At 43.7% G+C, this 20,257-nt stretch overlaps 1 protein-coding gene across 1 annotated transcript in view; it reads right to left on the bottom strand.

Annotated features, from left to right (window-relative positions):
• LOC147673997 (polycystin-1-like protein 2) overlaps positions 1–20,257 on the bottom strand; it is a 915,503-nt gene that overhangs the window by 455,131 nt on the left and 440,115 nt on the right. The window contains exon 20 of the mRNA XM_086945086.1: positions 4,972–5,098. Coding sequence (XP_086801212.1) covers positions 4,972–5,098 — 127 coding nt within the window. The remainder of the gene's footprint in view (positions 1–4,971; positions 5,099–20,257) is intronic.

The raw sequence follows: 20,257 nt of genomic DNA, 5'->3' as shown, positions 1-20,257 counted from the left end.
TTTGCATTCTGTCCTTGCTAATCCCATGGAGGCTAATGTTATCGAGATCATAAGGGGTGGCACCTCTAGTAGTAAGGTTGATCTTCTGGTCAATTCAATAGAAAATGTAGATGGCTCTGTGCAGGCGAGATCATGTGAATTGGGTATTACTTGCTCTAATCGATTTTCTGTGTTGGAAGGGGAATCTAGAGAGTTAAGCGAGGTATTATCAAAAAGACCTGGGGGGGGGGGGGGGGGGGTTGTGGAGGTTATGAATGCTACAGTCGAATGTCCCAGATGTTTGAATTTTAATAGGACAATCATGAAGAAAATGGAAAGTCTGGAAGGGGACATAGCTTTTATTAAAAAACTACTGATTGAATCAGTAAAGCAGGGAGAATCAAATGTGAAAAATAGCCCTCAGGCATTGATAGTGTCCAAATTGGCAAAAGCCCCAAACGCAAGAGCAGTACCATTGAATGCTCCCAAAATAGTAGGAGGGCCATTACCCAAGATTCCTGCCCAAACCTCGTTGGCTAGTGTGCCAAGAGGGCAGGCTATGACTAGTTCCTACGCTGAAGTAGCAAAACCATGGGGACAACCACCAAAGCCCAAGGATCCACATGGGGGTAAAAAACCATTTAGTTACTCAGTAGAGGCTACTAAAGAGGCAAATGCTGGGGAATCCTGGAGTAAGAAATGGACTAATAAATCACCTAGTGTCCCAAATGCCACTGTTTACATGACCGGGGTCACTAAGCTTGGTGCTGCTAATGCCTATGAGAGCAGCGAATCAATCCGTAATAAAACCATTCACTGGCTGTGCCATGTGAGAGGGTGCAGATCGGTTATTAGGGGGATATGATTAATGTAAAAAGGTTGTCCCTGTTCAGCTCACTAACAGACTGCATTGAAATACAGTTTAATAATGCAGCAATTGCGGAGAATTTATTGGCCCTTGAGTATAGAACATGCCCCCCTAGGGACTCTGACATACAAATTAGACATGCTCCGTTATGGTCTAGAGCTAGCCCTAGGGATGACTCGGAGCTCAATAAAATTGATTGACCACTAAAGGATATCCTTTTGAATAGTGTAGCTCAAATGAACAATATGCGTATACCCGAGTACCAGTGTAACCTCACTTTAGGGCAGATAGATGGGGAGATGATGGTGTTCAACGCTGATGTGGCCCCTGACTGGGGAAAAAGTAATAAAGATTTAAGTAAAGTTCAACCTCCACTAAGGTCAGCAGTGGAGGCAATGGCTCTGGTAATGTCCACTAGACGGTTGGCCACAAATACCAATATGATCAAGCTGCTTTCATGGAACATTGCGGGTCTCCAAAAAAATATGGAAAACCCAGATTGGAACGTTTTCATTGATACGTTTGAGATCTTTATGTTCCAGGAAGCCTGGAGTTTGATCCCCCTGTACAAAAGTGGGTATTCTACCCATTTTATTCCGGCAACTAGTGCAGGGAGAGGCCGCCCATCAGGGGGACTACAGGGGGACTACATGTATTGATTAGTGTGGCCCTGAATTGGGCACTTACTGTGCATGATTTACCTACTGGTGACATTTTGCATATCTCCATTAAGGACAGCAATAACGGAAGCTCGTTGGAGCTGTTTAATGTGTATGCCAGAGGTACCCCGGGAGGCCAAACTTCACCCACTATATCATTACTTGAGGTAGCATTATTGGGACTCACCCCCTCGTCTAGTGTTATTGTGGGGGGAGACTTTAATTGCACCTATGAACCCCTAAGTGAAGATGACCAATTGGGATGTAGCGAAGAGGATTCGAGACTTTCGTTACCGCCCCTGACTTTGGCGCCAATCAAGAAATGGACACCTAGAGCGATCCAATTAATTGCGATAACATTAGAACATAATTTATGCGCCCTGAATGGCAGGACCATTTCAGACCCAAATGGCGCGATGACTTATAATAGACTTAGTTGCCCGTCCCGTATTGATTATATTTTACTTGACACCCGATCTTGGGGCAGATTAGTGGATATGGAAATCAGACAGTCGCAGGACAGTGACCACAATCCGCTCTGTATGGAAATAAGATGGGGAAGCGGGAGGAATGCACCAAATGGTCCCTTATTGTCTGCAAAGGAGGTAGTTCCATCTAACTGTAATCGCAAACTAACATGGAACAGGGTGAAGTGCCAAGAAGATAAATTAACTAGTATTAAAGAGCTAGTTGAAGCAGAGACTAGAGAATTTTCACCTTTTAACTCTGATCAATGGACTGAACAAAGTTCTAAATTTAGAGACTCCTACAAGAGCCTAATAGAGAAAATTGGCTTATTCTTTACCATTGGGGACACCAAAGGCTTAGGAAGAATATTAATACTAAAACGGGGTCACCATGGTATACAGCAGAATTCAGGAAAAAGAGAAAGGAAATATCAAATTGCATTAGAAGTAAGGACGCGCCAGAAGCTAGGGTAGCCAGAAAGGAATATAACAACTGTAACAGAAGGGCAAAGAAGGATTGGGAGGAAGAGCATTGGCAACAACTTAAGATTGCTGCCTGCTCGAAGGACTCTGCCCTGTTTTGGAATTTGATTAACAAACTTGATAGAAGAGGAGTAGAGCCCCTCCCTAACCACATAATCGAGAAGCAATGGCAATCCCATTTCTCTAAATTATATTGTGATGAGGACGAGACAGGGCAAATTTTGTGGCCATCAAATGATTTACCTATAGACAGGCATGTTCCTGTAGAACCCTTCGCAACTTGTGAAGTTCATGATGCCATTATAAGTATAGTCCCTTCTAAAGTAGCGGGCCCGGACGGGTTAACAGTTGACTTATTTTTACATGATCCCAGGCTATATACTGACTTCATTGCCCTACTAATGAATTTAATTCTTCATGGACATCCTGTCCCAGATTCTTGGAAGGGTGCTGAGGTAGTAACTATCTACAAGAAAGGTAATAGGGAGGACCCTGCCAACTACAGGCCGATTAGTTTAATCGATGCTGTTCAGAAAGTAGTTGGCAGGGTCATTGTTAATAGAATAGGAACTTGGCTTGAGGAAGGGAATATAATGATTCACTTTCAGGCGGGCTTCCGACAAAATGTGGGAACGATGGATCAGGTCTTCAGGTTTTGTGTTATATACTGGAAATCTGTGACCATCATGTAGGGGACCTTATATCTGGCCTTCATAGACCTGAAGAGCGCTTTCGATCTGGTTCCCCGTGATAAACTGTGGAGGGTGCTGATGGACATGGGGTTCCCGCAGTATCTCCTGGAGTTTATTGCTAAACTCTATTAGGACAATTATGCCAGAATTAATTGGGCGAGCCAGGACAACTAACAGAGAGGGTGCCTGTGAAGAGGGGGGTGCACGAGGGCTGTGTGATGACCCTGACATTTTTCTCTCTCTTTTTTAATGGAGTGGTAGGCCATTTGAGGGAGGACACTGCCGATGCCCCGGTCCTGGCGGGAGAAAAAGCACCCACCCTCCTCTTTGCAGACGACACCCTCCTGATGTCCAAAACCCCGTCTGGTCTCCAGAAATTGTTACAGATTTGCTCTGTTTTGCGACGAACGTGGACTGACAATCAATACCACTAAAACAAAGTTGATGGTAATGCCCCAACCAAAAAAGCAAAGAGAATTTTTATCAATCTTAATGGGTCGCCACTAGAGGTGGTGGAGAAATTTGACTACCTGGGAGTCAGGATCAACAGTAAAATGAAATGGGACTCCCATGTCGCCAAAATGCTCCTAAACCTCAAAAGAGTATGTGGAGTAATTCTGAGGAACCAGCGAATGTCTGTCAGTAGGCCCATAGCCCCGGCACTAGCTGTTTACGAAGGAAAGGCACTGGCCTCTGCAGTTTATGGCTCTGAACTGTGGGGCAGTGAGAATATAGTTGATTTGGTTAGAGCCAAGAACAAGTTTTTGAGGGACTTAGGTTCCCTCCCTACCTCGACTCAATTGAAGCCCCTCTTCCTTGATATGGGCAAACGCTCGGTCTCGGATATAGTTCGCCTCCGCCCTTTGCTGTTCTGGGTGCGCCTGAGAAGGACACCAGAACTGGCAAAATATGCCTTGGTGCTGAACGAACGAACCTCCTTGAATAGTGCTAACAAGATACAGTGGCTTAATAAATTGAGGCAGCTGGTTATGAATTTGGGGTTGGATGAATTTTGGATCTCGCAGTCTCCGCCCCCCAGGGGGGCTGTTAAGAAAATCTACTGGGAGTGGGTTCATGCTGAGGAACTGAAGAGTCTAAAGCGGGGAGCCCTAACTACCAAATTTCTGGAATTCAAGCCCACGAGGAAGTTTGAACCATTCCTGGATTTTATTCAAGTTCCAAAAGATAGATCTCTTTTTTTGAAAATGAGGTATGGGACTCTTCCTCTTAATAAGTTCATGGAGGGCTGGAAAGGAACACGAGCTCTACATTCTACCTGTCCAAACTGCCCACGTGTGTCTGAATCCTTACCCCACTTCCTGTTTGCCTGCAAAGCATATCAAAGAGCCAGATCGCGATGGTTTAAACCATTATGCAGGGAGCTGGGAGTTAGCGACTATAAGGTCGCCCTACGCATCTTCTCTTCAGACACAACATCTCTGCTCATTGCATGTGGGGTTGCAAAATACTTATCAAGTGCTTGGCTGATGCGTACTAGGTCGATAAACTCAAACAAAGCTGTGAATTTGCCTTTATAGAAAGTCCTTATGTACATTATTATCTTGCAATTTATTTGCTGTTATCAGGGGGGTTTTTTAAAAATTGGATATAGATTTATTTTAACGTCTTTTATTGTCCTTATATTTGTGAATTGGACATACTATTTTATGCGTGTTTTTTTGTCTAGAATGTATGTACTTTTATGATATGTAACATATTGAATAAAGTAATTCAACAACAACGTAAATATTGTTTATGATGTGTGAAAAACATAGATAAGAACATCTGATTTTCATAACATGAAGAAAAACTTGTCCACTTGCCCTTAGATCCACTGTTTCTTCACTTTCTCCAGGAATACTGAAGGAGGAGACAGAGGGCAAAGAGAAACTGGCAGAGTTTGAATTGGCAATCTTGACTGATGTCTTGTCCAGATTTTCTGCCTGTAACCTGCCAGAGACACAGCACACAGACTAATAAAAGTAGAGTTTAGTACGTGCACGAAATAAAAGCGCGTTTATTGAGACAAAGGTTTCAGGTGGATACAGCTTGAAATGGTGTGTGTAAGGCTTCTGCTTCTCCAGTTGTTATTGATTTTGGCTTTCAAGTGCTGTGTAAGGCATGCAGTGCCAAGTCGTTTGTAAATATGAAAATGGGATTTTTGCAAGCAGCTGCCAACTTTACAATTGGTTGTGATGCCAGACTAATGCCGAGGAATAGGAAGTGTAGTTTTAGAACAATATCATTTCAATGGTATTTGATGGTTTCATTAGTCAATGATTATACGGAATTCTAGTCTTTACAAACGCCATTCAGGTTAGGCAGTGCATTGTCTTATCTTTTGCACATCCTGTGACAGCGTGTGTTTTAATGAGACACTTCCTGTTTCCATTGACATATGTAAACAATGGCAATGCAAAAATCTGAAAGATGGATGTTATGTAAGCAGTCTGAGCGGTGATTCTTCAAGTAGTTTATTGTAGTAGAAATATAGAAGCACAGGCGGAGCCAGCAACACATCTCATAGCCAAGCAGCCAGGGCGTAACTGACCCACAAGAGAGAATACAGTCGATGCAAGGGTAAACATTCTAGAGGCTCGCTACAGCACGAGCCTTAAAGCTACACTAATGAATAAGTCACAACATAACACATCCCCCCCCTTACAAGGAACAAAAGGAAAACAAAGGGAAAACAAGGGTAGGCGGGAAAAGGGAGACAACACAAAAGACAAATAAAAAGAGCCTACCTAAAGAGGTCTACCTAACATAATCCTTAAGCCAACAAGGCGAAACTCTCAACCTCTTAGAATTATCTGTGACTGGTAAAGCTGGAACAGAATTAGCATCAGAATTAGCATGAGTGAGAGCAGGGCAAGAAGTCACATTAGTATCAATCATATTAGGATCACTAATCACCACTTCCCCCTCCCCTAATTGAGGAAGTGACAAATTTGGCGCTAACTGAGACGGTAAATCAGTATTCTCAAAATAATCCTCAATCCAACCGAAATCACCACAACATTTCTTCTCCGGCTCCACATTCACCACACCATGGTCTTGGCAACTGTCAAAAGCCACATCCTTTAAATTCCAAACTTTGCCATCGCTCAGTCTGACAGAGTTCCTGAGAACCTCGACAACCATCTTAGGCGAATCAAATTTATTCTCACCTTTCGCCACTCTATAAGGTTTCCTAACTCTTACCCAGTCGCCAGCATTTATAACAGCATCTTTAGCACCATGACGTTTATCATAGTAAACCTTGCTTTTATCGTGAGCCAAAACCTGATTTTTTTTAACTTCCTCTGGGGACCACTCCTGAACACTGTCTTTGAAAACCCAACCTGGATTAAACTTGCATCTGGGAAGTCTACCTCTCATCATAACAAAAGGGGGAGACACCAGTGCAATTATTCAAAGTGACTTTGTAGGACCACACAGCCTTCTGTACCTCCAACTTCCAATCTAACTTCCTGTTGTTAGCAGCTTGCAAAATACCTTTAATAACCCTATTAAAGCGCTCTACTGTCCCGTTCCCACTGGGGTTGTACAAAGAGGTGGTTTTATGTGTAATGCCACATTTTACAAAGTACTCTTTAGCATCTTTTGATAAAAATTGAACTCCATTACCCGTTAGGATATTAACTGGTAGTCCTTCCACTCCCAAAATTTTGTCCAAAAACTTTAAAACAGTTTTGGTATCCACATTCCCTACGAACTTAACTATAGGCCATTTGGTAAAAAGATCAATAGCAACCAATCCGTATTCTTTCTCATCCCCAATTGGACCAAAAATGTCCACTGCAATAGTCTCCCACGGGAGACTAGGAATAAGTCCCTCACTCATGGTTGGTCTCAAAGTCTTCAAGGACTTGTCGGCTGAACTACAAACAGAACACGCTCTTACAAAAGTCTCAACTTCCTTGTCAACTTTCGGCCACCAAAACAAATTTTTGACCACTAATTTAGTTCTTACGATGCCGAAATGTCCCTCATGGCACATTTGTAAAACCCTTTTCCTCAAACCTACAGGTGGGACGATTCTATCACCCCTCATCAACATCTCACCTTCTAATGATAACTCAGAACGGATTTCCCAAAATGACTTCAAACAGCCTGACATATACTTTTCTTTAGGCCACCCTTGACAGATAAACTTCGAAACTTGCACCAAATCCTTGTCCAAACCATGCTCTTTTGACCAATCCTCCCTGCTGATAGCTGGAACTCCAGAATCATGTACAAACGCCACAGTGAATTTCCCCCATGGGTCATCCACGCACTCCTCTAGAGGGGAAGGTAACCTTGATAAACAATCGGCTACCACATTGTCTCTCCCAGGTACGTAAGTGATGTTATATATGTATTCTTTCATGCGCATGGAGATCCTGGCTAATCTAGCCGAAGCGGTTGCAGTGCCCTCAGTGGACAAGATGTGGACTAACGGTCTATGGTCTGTCCTGATGTTGACCATCTTACCCCACACAAAGACACGAAAGTGTTCTAAAGCCCATGCATAAGCTAAGGCCTCCCTTTCTATGATAGGGTATCTGCTTTCTGCTGGTGACAAGGCTCTGGATGCAAACAAAATGATCCTCTCCTTTCCATTTTCCCCAATTTGTGATAAAACAGCGCCTAAACCTTTGTCGCTAGCATCGGTTGTCAAACAGCAATCTAAATTAGGATCAAAGCTAGATAAGGCATTTACTTTCTGTAGTTCCCACTTAATCTCAGCAAACTCACGTTTACACTCCTTGGTCCATTCAAATTTCACATTTTTCTTTAGCAAGGACCTTATATGGTATACCTTAGAAGCGAAGTTTTTAATGAACTTAGCGCAGTATTCTGCCATCCCCAAAAAGGATTTGATTTCTTCCTTAGATTCAGGTGCAGGCGAAGCAACAATGCTTTCAATAAGAGATGCCTTCGGCCTGACACCCTCCTCGCTGATTATATGGCCAAGGTAAGAAACGCTTCTCTCACCGAATTTGCATTTGGACAATTCAACAGTTAACCCTGCAGAATTAAGTGTCTCAAAAACCTTCCAGAGTTTAGTATCATGGTCCTCCTTATCATTACCTGCAATCAAAACATTATCCTGAAAGAAACAAATGCCATCCATATTGCCAAACAATTTGTGCATTAAACGCTGAAAAACAGCTGCGGCTGATGCAAGGCCGAATGGCATCCTTATAAATTGGAAGCAGCCAAACGGCGTGATGAAAGCCGTCAAGTGTCTAGATTCAGGATTTAAAACTACTTGGTGGTAAGCAGCTGAAAGGTCCACCGTAGAGAACCACATTGCCCCTCTTAAGGAAGAAACCATCTCGTTAATTTTTGGTAAAGGAAACCGTTCAATTACTATATTCTTGTTAAGGTGGCGTAAATCGATACACAAACGAATCTTGCCATTGGATTTTCTAGCTACAACTACTGGACTAATCCATTCCGAGGAATCTACCTCTTCGATAACACCCTTGGCTAGAAGACCTTGAATTTCTTTTTTAACTTCATCCCTTATCAACAAGGGAATAGGTCTGACCTTATGCACTTTAGGTAGTGCGTCACTCTTGAGCATGATTCTGTGCTCAAAACCTTTTAATTGGCCTAAGTGACCACTTACAACTCCAGTGAATTTACGTTTCAAGGCGTCTTCAATCTTACTACACTCATCTACAACTAAGACTTTCTCCTTGCTATTAGGGTCTAGGATGATGTGGAGGTTTTTCTGGTCGAACCAACCAGGGACAGACGGTCCCGTTTTGGCTATGTACAATTTACCTCTAGAGAGTCTACCTTTGAATAGGAAGATGAGCCACCTGAAACCCAATAAACCTATTCTATCACCTGTGTAACTCACGGGATTAACATCTGAAGGATTCAACTTATCCCCTATTTTGTGAGTAAATTTCTTCCTCCATACCTCCTCATTAATAATCGTGTATGGGGATCCCGAGTCAGCATATACATTTACCTTAATGCCACCTAAAGACACTTCACAAATTGGTTTACCTTCCATTGCTTCATCAGTGATATTTAGCATGTAATTACCACTTACATTTTTGACACAACCATCCTCATCTTCTCCACTCTCACTAGCACTGCCATCATCATTCCAAATACATTTGACATTGCTGCGTTTGCGGCACATTTTGCTAAAATGTCCTATTAGACCACAGACACTACACTTCTTCCGTAAGGCAGGGCACGACTTGAAATAAGCCATATGATCCTTGCTACCACAACGGTAACATTTCCTGTCCTCTGGCTTGTTGTCCCTTGCTTGATTCCTGAACGATTGATTAAAGTTCTTGTTCTGAAGTTGTTTGGTCTGATTCTTTGTTGTGCCTTGAATTTTGAAAACAGCAGATGACGTTTTGTCTAATTCTTTCACTGTGTCTTTGACAATAGTAGCACATCTCCCTGACATTTCCGACTTCCTCATTATTGCAAGTACATCATCAAGAGGTGCATCACCATTGACCCAAAGTCGATCTTGAATTGGTGAGTTGTCATTATGCATAACCAATTGGTCTCTAATGAGATCATCATGTAGGTTGTCGAACTTACAGTCAATAGCCAGTTTTTTTTAAATCATCCAACCACTCATCAACCAACTCTTCTTTCTTCTGTTTCCTTTGGAAAAATGTGTGCCTTACAACACCTATGCATACTTTGGGAGCAAAATACCTGTCCATATCAGCAATTGCGTTATCAAACTCACTTAAGTCAGTATCCACCACATTTTGCATTCGTGAGAAGGTTTTTAAACCTTTAGGCCCCAAGGAATGTAATAGTATCCTTTTCTTTTGCTCAGGCTTCATTTTGCCATTTTCATCAATGGCACAAATATAGTTATTAAAATATTCTTTCCATTCCACCCACTTCATGTCAGGTTGAGAACCTGTAGCCCAAATAGGTTGTGGGGGGCTAATGACGAAATTTTGTTGGGCCATTGCAGTATCTTTGGGTTGATCACCAGTATCCATAAAATGAAATAAAATAAAGGAAAAGTAGTAGAAATACAATAAGATACTGCACGTAAATGTAAAAGTAAGTGTTCCGACAGTCTCACCTATGCTCCTCGTGAAAAATGATCAATAAATCATTCCGCTTGTAATAATAATTCTGCCTGTTCCGTGTAGGCACTGTGAAGAAAAAGCGGCGTGAAGCGCCGTGTGAAATTGACGAACGCCGACAGCCGAAGTAATTCCCCAAAATGGCCGCTACGCAGGGTCACGCAGCGTGACCTTACGCGCCTCCGTCACTCCGTGATAGCGAGTGTGATGATGTAGGAGAGTCGCGTAGGCAGCAGTGGTCGCGCAACAGGGAGCGCGATAGGAACCTCGTTCGGCAATCAAAAGATGCAGGCGGGTGCCGTCTGAAAATCGTAAGTGGTAACGATTTTTCGGGCCTACCTTAAGCAGATTTACAAAGTCCATCCGTGGTTGTAGTAGAAAGGGCGGAGTAGCGGTCCATAAGTGCGGGGAGTGTAGAAAAAGTTAATGAATCCTCCGATATAGATTAAAGTATCCAAGATGTTCTCCTTCTTTTTAAAAAAAAAATATATATATGTAATAAAAAAAAAATGAAGAGAATTAATGATTCAGATCCCTCATCGTCGCCAGTTGTTATGTAAGCAGTCTGAGCGGTGATTCTTCAAGTAGTTTATTGTAGTAGAAATATAGAAGCACAGGCGGAGCCAGCAACGCATCTCATAGCCAAGCAGCCAGGGCGTAACTGACCCACAAGAGAGAATACAGTCGATGCAAGGGTAAACATTCTAGAGGCTCGCTACAGCACGAGCCTTAAAGCTACACTAATGAATAAGTCACAACATAACAATGGAGGGCAAACAAAAATTCTGAAAATGATTGTAGAGACAAGCTTTTAGTTTTGAATGCGCGCGCCAGAAAAGCAGATAATCCTTTAAAAAAGAGAAAACAAATAACTAGTCAAATATAAAAACAAGATGGACAAAAAATATATGATTCACCGTTTTCCCTCCGTAAGGGCATAGAAATATTAGCCAAGGGCTGCTCACCAAAACTGACGACCAGTTAAAGGTGTCACACATGACATAAATCTTCCAGCATGTTTGCAGGCGTGCATGTCGTCATGTATGTGAACTGTGCTTGCCTTCATCAATGTTCCTGGGTGATATCTACAAACATAGGGGCATATTATCAAGAGGGTTTATCTCCGCTTTTTTGGCTTTAAAAGCCAAGGAAGCGGAGATAAAATTATCTCCCTATTACCAAGCTGTCGCTAACACCAGTTAGCGACAGCTAGTAGGAGATAGCGACCATCTTGGGCCCCACTTTGCATGTCAGTGATATTTATCACTAATGAGATGCAAAGTGGGCGTGCCAAGATGTTAGAGACTGAAAACAGTCGCTAACATCGCTATCTCCTATTATCAACTTTTGGAGATATTCGCGCTAAGCGGGAATATCTCCAAAAGCTAACACCTGCCCTGAGCAGTTCTTAGCCATGTTATCCAATGGGAGGTGGATAACATGGCTAAGAGCATTTGCTCGATAATGCATGAATATCGCTGACTTTTCAGCGATATTCATGCATTTCGGCCGTTTTTTATCGCATTTGCGATAAACCTTGTTAATAGCAAGGTTTATCTGCGATAAAAATCGCCGATGTGCGGCGATAATTTTTGTCTCTAAACAAGTTAGAGACAAAAATTATCGCTAGTTGTTGGTAATATGCCCCAGAGATCTGTGTAGAGAATATATCTACCTAAAATCCCATAAGGGATACGCCTTGTGAGTGCAGCAGATGCTGCAACATTGAGGTCAATAAATGCATTTTCTTGTGTGCATTAGGGCTGTAGCACTCTTAATTTGTCACTGAAAACAGCTTACTGTCTGTTGCTCAAGTGCACTTGAAAGAGAAGCTGAAAGTGCAATACTGTGTATGCCAAAATGTCACGTTATTTGGGCAAGCAGTCTTATTATTCATTTCTGTGCATCTCTGGTACTCTCCTGGCGCAGGTCGTCTTGTGCTCCCCTAGTAAACATCACCAGATGCTTCTTTGCTCTTCTTTGCTCTTCTTCGCCTCAATGTCCTCTGATGTATATCATGTTTTGCTCACTGTTGTGTATCCTCCTGTGCTTTGCAGGTGCACTTGTCCCTGGGCAACCTGTTGCCACAGTTATGTTTTGTATAACTTTTGTTCTTTGTTCATTGAGAAGTGTGGCTCAATGTGGAGAAGTGTGGCTCAATGATTAGAGCGGCAGACCCTGATGCAGAGGTCTAGCCCGGGACCAGGATTCAATTCCCCGCCTTGGTGGGTTTTGGGCTAAAAAATTCCACGGACCTGATAATTCTCGCCTCGGTGCCTATTCCAATCATGGAGTCCCACTCTGCAACTCTGGGCAATAGCTTGCTTAATCTCCACAACGGCCCCCACAACGCTAAGGATGCCTGGCCTGCCTGGCCTCCACCTTGGGGGTGCCCAGGAGTGAACGCCTCACAGGGAAAGCCAGGATGGGTTCCACAGCGGTTTTCGTACAAGCGCCTTGAGACCCTTGCGGGTGAGTAGTGCGCTATACAAGTATCAATTTACATTGATGTCCATATGTATTTTGATTAGTGTGTAAGGACGCATACTTATTGGCTTGGTCAAGGCTATTTTTTTTACAGGATCTGTTGTGGCAGGAGGGCCCCTAGCAGGATTAGCAAGTGTTTAAACCTGCCCTCAGTAACCCCTAGATGAACCTCGTGCATTTTTGGATATTTTTCAGCCTCAGAGCACACAACAATCATGCAGGCAAGCAGAGGATCTCTTTTAGTTAGTGACATAGAGATCCAGAAGGTGCCTTTGTGATTTGGAGGGGCCTACCAAGTGTGTCCTTATTGGCAAGAGATACTACCATCAGCTCGATAGATGAACTGAGCCTGGCCCGTCCTAGGATTCTTGTTTCTGGTCCAGGGAAGACCTGGCTTGGCAGTTCGGGCTGGACTGTTCCCATGAGGCACAGGGTCAGGACTGATTTGCATATGGCTGGGTCTGAACTGGGGTGGCAGAGTGTGCTAAAGAATGACGATGGATTCAATCCAGATCTGTGCCTGGGGGTGAGTGTCTGAAAAGTTTCAGTTCTCCGTCCATCAACTCCTTGTGTCTCCTTGCGTTTGCAGTGGCGATAGCATGCAATTGGTAGTAATGGGACCAGCCTTTTTACCTGTGACTTCCGAAGGGTGAGCAGCCTTCTGGAACGGCCATGATACATTTCTCCACGTACGAGGCATGTGTATGTGGGACTGGTGCATGGCAGTGCGAGCTGGGAGCGTGTATGGGTCCTCTGGCTGTGGGCATGGTTGAATCCGGTGTGGCTTGCCACTGGAGATATTCTGTACAAAATGGTTGTGGAGGTAGCCTGCCAGACCAACAATGTGTAAGACTTAAATTCCTATCATCTTTCCGTAGGAGTGATGGATACAGTTATCTCATAAGAAATACACGGACAGTCACTGGACATGTCCTGCTTCTGTCCTTCCTTAATGCCACACTCAGGTGTAAGGAGAGAAATGTAATATAAAAAGAGACATGTATGCTAGGTGAATATGCTAGGTGGAATTGCAAGCTTTCTGATTGGTGCAGCAAAAATAAATGCAAGTGTCAGGCAGGAGAAGTGGTATTTAGCTGCTGCACTATGTTAGTCTGATAGCTCCTATTCTCATTAGACGGACTTCTGAAAAGAATTAGTGTCTTTAAAAAATACTTTTGCGCAAAAGCATTTGCTACAATAGCGTGTGTGTATACCACGGCATTGTATGCACTGCATTGAAATAAGTCCCTCATTTCAACGTGGTTCAACAGCTTCTACCGATGACATGTCCCCTGAAACTATGTGTTTATTTATTTATTTATTTATGGAATTTTTAATGCGCAACTACTACCCTGAGGTGTCTAGGCGCAATGAGATACTCCAAGATACAGTGGTCAGGACACAATATTATAAGAAAGAAGCTATAAGCTCTTTTTGCCAGATGGTTAATATTAATAATATTATTGATTGAAGAGCCAGGTCTTCAAAGCCTTGCGGAAGCTAATCAGGGTTGGCGCAGTTTTAATGTCTAAGGGGAGTGAGTTCCACAATATTGGAGTTGCTACCAAAAATCGTCTGTCACCCCATGTTGCCGTTCTTGTGCGGGGTACAGACAGTTGATAGCTTGCTGCTGATCTTAGGTTCTTTTTAGGAATGTACACCTGAAATGCCTCCTTTAGGAACTTCGGTCCAGTCTGATGGATGGCCTTATAGGCAATGCACAAAGCTTTGAATTTAATCCTGCTCTCCACTCTTAGCCAGTGGAGCTGGCGTATGGCTGCCGAAGTGGAGTGGCATCTGGGTATGTTGAGCAGTATCCGTGCTGCCATATTTTGGACAGATTGAAGCTTGTTCGGATGCATTTATGCGTGTTGAAAAAGAGAGCATTTCCATAATCAAGCTTGGAAAACACTAAGGTAGTAATCAGTGTTTTTCCTGCTGATGCTGGTAAATACAGCAGAAGTTTTTTTTATCTTTTTCAGCATGAAGAACGCCGCGGAGACCACCTTGTTAACATGATATCCGAAGGATAGCTTGCTATCAAAAATCACTCCTAAATTCCTGACCTTGGCGGCTGGAACCGGGGGAGGGCCCATCTGACTGGGCCACCATGTCGGGGACCACTCTGGAGAGATATTACCAAAGGTCATCACCTCCGTTTTCTCCGCATTAAGCTTCAAACAGTTACTGTGCATCCATGATTGTATGTCCAGTAACCCCTCCTGAAGCTTAGCTGCTACCACTGGGCCGTTCTTATGCACTGCCAGCACAAGCTGGGTGTCATCTGCGTATAGGATATTTCATGCCAGGCGGGAAATGTAAGGCAAGCAGAGTAACATAAATTGTATCCTAGTGACTTTGCTATTTTCATCTATTATCTTTTAAAATGTTAATATAGGGAGATACGCTTAGTTCTCCGACAGACTGGCTGACTGATAACATATCTTATGCACACTTCACTACTTCTTTTAAAAGCAGAAAAACTCAACTAAGTGTAATTGTCAACATATTAAAGCCAATTGCATGTGTTGTTTTAAGAAAATGAAAAGGTTAATACATGCACGTTTCCACGTAACTTAAACTACCAGATTACTCCATATACAACAACCACAACGTTTCAAGACACAGTAATTCAATTAAATAAATCTGTGAATTCAGGGAATATTCACTTGCTTTATTTGTAGCAATTGGATTAGCATGTGTAGTGACAATGATGGGTAAAAAGAAGGCCCGAGGTTATATTCATGGTGTTTGGTTTACTTGGAACCTCAAGTATGATGTGTTAGCATGGATGCAGTACTGCTTAGTATAGTTCATTCGGCAAATACGCTTTAGATGCAAACAGAAATAAGCATTTATAAATAGGAACTTGGAAATGGGAACATTATGAGTTGAAATTAAATATAAATATTTATAAAAGTAAAAAGAAGAGAGGTTGGGACAGGAAACTGGTTGTAGCTGAAAAAAAGGGAGGGGACTGAGGAGAAAAGTGGACAGGATGCGGTTATTGATTTGCAGTGCTGTATATGTATAATTATACCAAAGAGGCCAAGGATGGGAAGGGCATGCAGAGAGCAGGGTATTGTTTCCTACAGGTGATCTTTCAAAAGAGGGAAAGATTGAATGTGTATGAGGTCCAGACTGTTTCATCATACAGTAAAAGAAATTATCTCCAACGAGAAGCTATGGTTGAATGAATGTATGTGTTGATGGCATTCATTACTCCATTTCAATGTCATTTCTTCTGCACAGAAGTTCAAAATTAAGCCTGTGTCTGTGCATGCGTCTACCAGTCCCTTCTGGAATCTTCAATCCGTCCATCAGATAGTCAGTTCACACATCTGTCATCCACGTGTGCCTTTTTGTATGTGGCCGGTTTGCATCTGTATCTATTTGTGCGTCTGCAGCTGTGTGGTTAGTGTCTGTAGATATGCCTCTGTGTATGTTGTGGCTGCATGTACGTTGTTATTACGCATAGGTGCTTGTACATCTGTTGACTTGTGTTCATGTGTGCCTGTAAGACTGCTAGCATGTGCGCTTGTATGTCTGTTTACCTGTGCATGGGAGCTCGAATGTCTGTTGACCAAGTCTGTATTTGTATCGGACATTGGCTGCCCGTTTACCATTCATCTGTGCCTCACTGTGTGTTTGTTGTAAGTGTATGTGCTTTTATCCATGCTGTGTGTGACATACATGAACCTCTATGGGCGTGTATTTGTTCTCTGCGTGTTGTGTGTCCACACATAGCTGCTGCCTGTATTTAGCCTTGCGTGGTTGCTGCTGTCTGTACGTCTGTTGATCTGCACGTAAGCGTGTGTGTGTGTCTGTGGATGCCTGTGTGTCTAATCTATGTGCGCCTGTGTGCCTATTTTTCTGTTTAGAGAAGTGTTTGGAACTTGTTCGTTCGTGGTTTTGCCAGGTGTGCACATGTATGCCAGAAGTTCTGCTGTGCATACACTTATGATCTAGTCTTCACGCCTGCACATATTTTGTCCATCTTTATTCGCGTTGTATACTAACATCAAACATTAACCTACTGGCTTTATCAGTGTTTGTCTTTAATGACGTGGTCTCTGAAAAAGCGAACAATGCAGGGTAATGGTGACTGTTCAGTGACGTTTCAAACCCCTCTGCAATGTCAGTCACGGTTCTGATCATTCCAAACTGCACGCGTGTTTTAATGTCCCATTTTCTTAAGCAATAAAGCCTCAAGGCCGTGACTCAAACGAGTTCATTTGTAGGCATCAAAATGGGTGGGATGGTGTAAGTACTTCTGTCATCCCGCCCACTGTCGACACCATATATTCACAATGAACTGCGCACGTTCCTGAAACAACCCACTCGCCGCCCTCACACGCCTGTACGCCTCATTCCCGCCCCCACACAGACGTGCACGACACAAATGCACGCCGTTACTAATCCGACCAGCCGTACAAGGCATCCCGTCATCAAATGACTGAGTTCGCGCTTGACATCCAGTCGAGTGCCTTCACTCGGCCCCCTCTTTCACGATCAGTTATCACTGGTCTGCTCAGCGCGATTATCCACTGTTCAGAAACACCAGCGCGCGCTGAATCTTGCAGGTGACCCCGGCGTGTTCTGTCTTTGTCTTTTCCCTCCCTTCATTCTGCTAATTCTCACCTCATTATTCGTGTAATACAATACATTTATGCCTCTTTTATTTGCTCTTCTTCTCTCACTGTCTCAATCTGTCTCTTTACCCTAGTTGGAATATTAGCTAGCATGTTTGGCTGTCTTGAAAGCTAAATAAGCCTTCATGTCCACTACTTATGACAATAACAGAGGTTAATGCCCTGTTTGCAGTGTTAACTGATGTTAACTACGCACGCCGCAATTATGGGCCTAAAACCAGGGAGTGGGTGCTGAAGGAAGAGAAGCGCATTTAACAGCTCTTAACCTCAAATTAGCATTAGCACCAACTCCCCCCAATCTCACTCAAAATAGGGAGACAAAGAGGCCAATCATTCTTTGTCATGTATGTCCTACTGAACCAATAGCGTAGTCTAAGAATTCTGATTCGCTTAACCAAACCCCTCCCAAGTGGGCAAGTCTCTTGAGCTCCCTGGCCCATGTATGCACCCCAACTTTCCCTGTGCTCACAGATAATTCGGTGATGGTGCGAAAGGCAGCAGCTTTTATTAACATATTTTACATATTGTCATACAAAACCGGCAATATCTATTTCAAACCAGTAGTTCACGCCTCCTCATTTGGAGTTCCTGTCCAATCCTTATCCTTCTTTGCACAGCCCTTTTTAGCCAGCGCACGGAGCCAATGCCCCTTCTCAGCAGGTCTAGCACTTCTTTTGCGGCCTCTAGGCTACACCTTGCTGCTGAGTATTGTGGGTGGCCCTCATGCCTGGCCTGCTGCAAGAGTTGTGTCCGCCCTCTGCTGACCCCAGGCTAACCCTTAGCATGCTCCATGTGCACCTGCCGTAAGTCATCCCAAGAGCACAGGTTAGAGTGTCTCCTCTTAAATGTAAATGTCAAGGTATTTGTAGAGCGCACTGGCACCAAGCGGTTTCCTGGCGCTATTACGCATGCCGCTGTTGAACCCTTCCTGGCTTTCCCTGTGAAGTGTCCACTCCTGGGCACCCCCAGGGTGAAGCCAGGCATCCTAGCGCTGTTGGGGCCGATGTGGAGGTTAAGCAAGCTATTGCCCAGAGTTGCAGCGTGGGGCCCATGATTAGAATAGGAACCGAGGCGAGAATTGTCAGGTCTGAGGAAATTGAGCCCAAGACCCGCTGAGGCGGGAATTGAACCCTGGTCCCGGGCCAGAACTCTGCATCAGGGTCTGCCGCTCTAACCATTGAGCCACACTCCTCCACTTAGGCTATTATGCTCTGTCTGCTGTCCCTCTGTGCTGTCCCCTGCCTTGCCTGAGCCCATCCCTTGCTTGCGGCTGCGACACCCGCATTGAAGGTGTGGGTGGGTTTCACGGCGAAGGCACATGTCCTGGATGGGGGCACCCCACGCCCTTACGTGGGCCCCTTACCGGTCCGGCTTCGCCTCCCCGGCCCGCGTGCTATCTCAGAGTTCCATAAGGATTCTAGGGGCATACTAGCAACGGCCAGCGATAATTATCGCTGGCCGTGCTTAGCGATAATTAGATTATCGCAGGCTATCTCTGCTTTTTATCGCTCTGGTAGCGCATAATTAACAACACGTTACTCTCGCTGCCGGGCACTTGGGTTGTCGGCTGATGAGCTGTGTATTATTGTGCTACTGGTGTTGCGTGCAACTGACCAGCCTCCGTGGTTGTAGGTCTGTAACTGTACTTTCTTTTTACAAAATAAAGGTTTAAAAAAAAAAACAAAAAAAAACGCGTTACTCCAGGGCGATAAAATTCCAGAGATAGCGAGGTTATCTCCCTTTTGCAGGGAACATCGCTGGTTTTACAGCGATGTTCCCTGCAAAAGGGCGATAACCTTGCTGATACGACCCACAGGGTCGTATCAGCACAATCCACCCCCTATGTTAGGGATGGCTAAGTCAAGAATTTACAAGACGTTAGTTTTTGGAGAAAACTGCTGTTTTCTCCAAAAACTAACCTCTGCTAAAATGCTAGGGCATCCTTGCTGATAGCGTGAAGCCGCGCTATTGATGTCCTGACATGTAGTGTATGTCAGGAACGCCATCTTTGCATCTCATTAGAGATGCAAAGGTAGGCGTAGTGCAAAAGGGTGCTAACATGCGATTATACATGTTAGCACCCTCTTGTACATAGGGCAATATTTTTATCTCCACTTTTTTGACTTTTCAAGCCAAAAAAGCGAGATAAAGCCCTTGAAAATATGCCCCCTAATTCTGTAAGCAAGGACACAAGCCCCAAGTGAGTCCACTAACAGTGTACACGCATTGGTCACATTTCCTTAGCTCGATTCTGTTAATTAGGGAACAGAGGAACTTGATCCTCAAATGTATCCTTAGAACCTTAGACTGCCCTTCCCTTTATAAAGTGGATTATTTGAGGTGTACACGCAACAGGGCATCTGTGACCATGATGCTGCTATTCTGCACTTCTGCAACAGCTGGTTCCAATTTGCTTAATGTTGTTGCTTGCCTAATACAGAACGGAAAATATAAAGATGTGATGCATGATGACATATTAAAGAAACGTTTTTGTTTCAGCCAAAAAGGGAGGGGAGGGAATGCGGAACTATTTAGAATTTTGCAGAGTTTGCTGTTCATCTACCATAAAATAGAGCAGCCGGCTTTCTCTTTACCACAAAGTAGGGCCACATTTCATATGTGAGAAGTCATGAATTTGTTTTTATTGTCCGAAGCTGCGTTGTTTTTTCTTGCGAAATGCGCATAATTCTTGCTGGGCTACTAAATGAAAATTCGATTTTCCCCGTGCCACCTCGATTTGTAACCTCCATCAGCTTATAGAACCCAAATTCGAAATATAATACTTCCACGCAAGGTAAAAGAGGTGTCCAAGAGTTGTCGTTATCCTTCCCTCATCCACTTCACTCTTCTGTCTCGGCTTTCTTTTGTTTTCTCCTCCCTTTTCCTCACAC

Source organism: Lissotriton vulgaris, chromosome 12, assembly GCF_964263255.1.
Source record: "Lissotriton vulgaris chromosome 12, aLisVul1.2, whole genome shotgun sequence".
Lineage (NCBI taxonomy): Eukaryota > Metazoa > Chordata > Amphibia > Caudata > Salamandridae > Lissotriton > Lissotriton vulgaris.
This window is presented reverse-complemented; position numbering and strand designations above follow the sequence as displayed.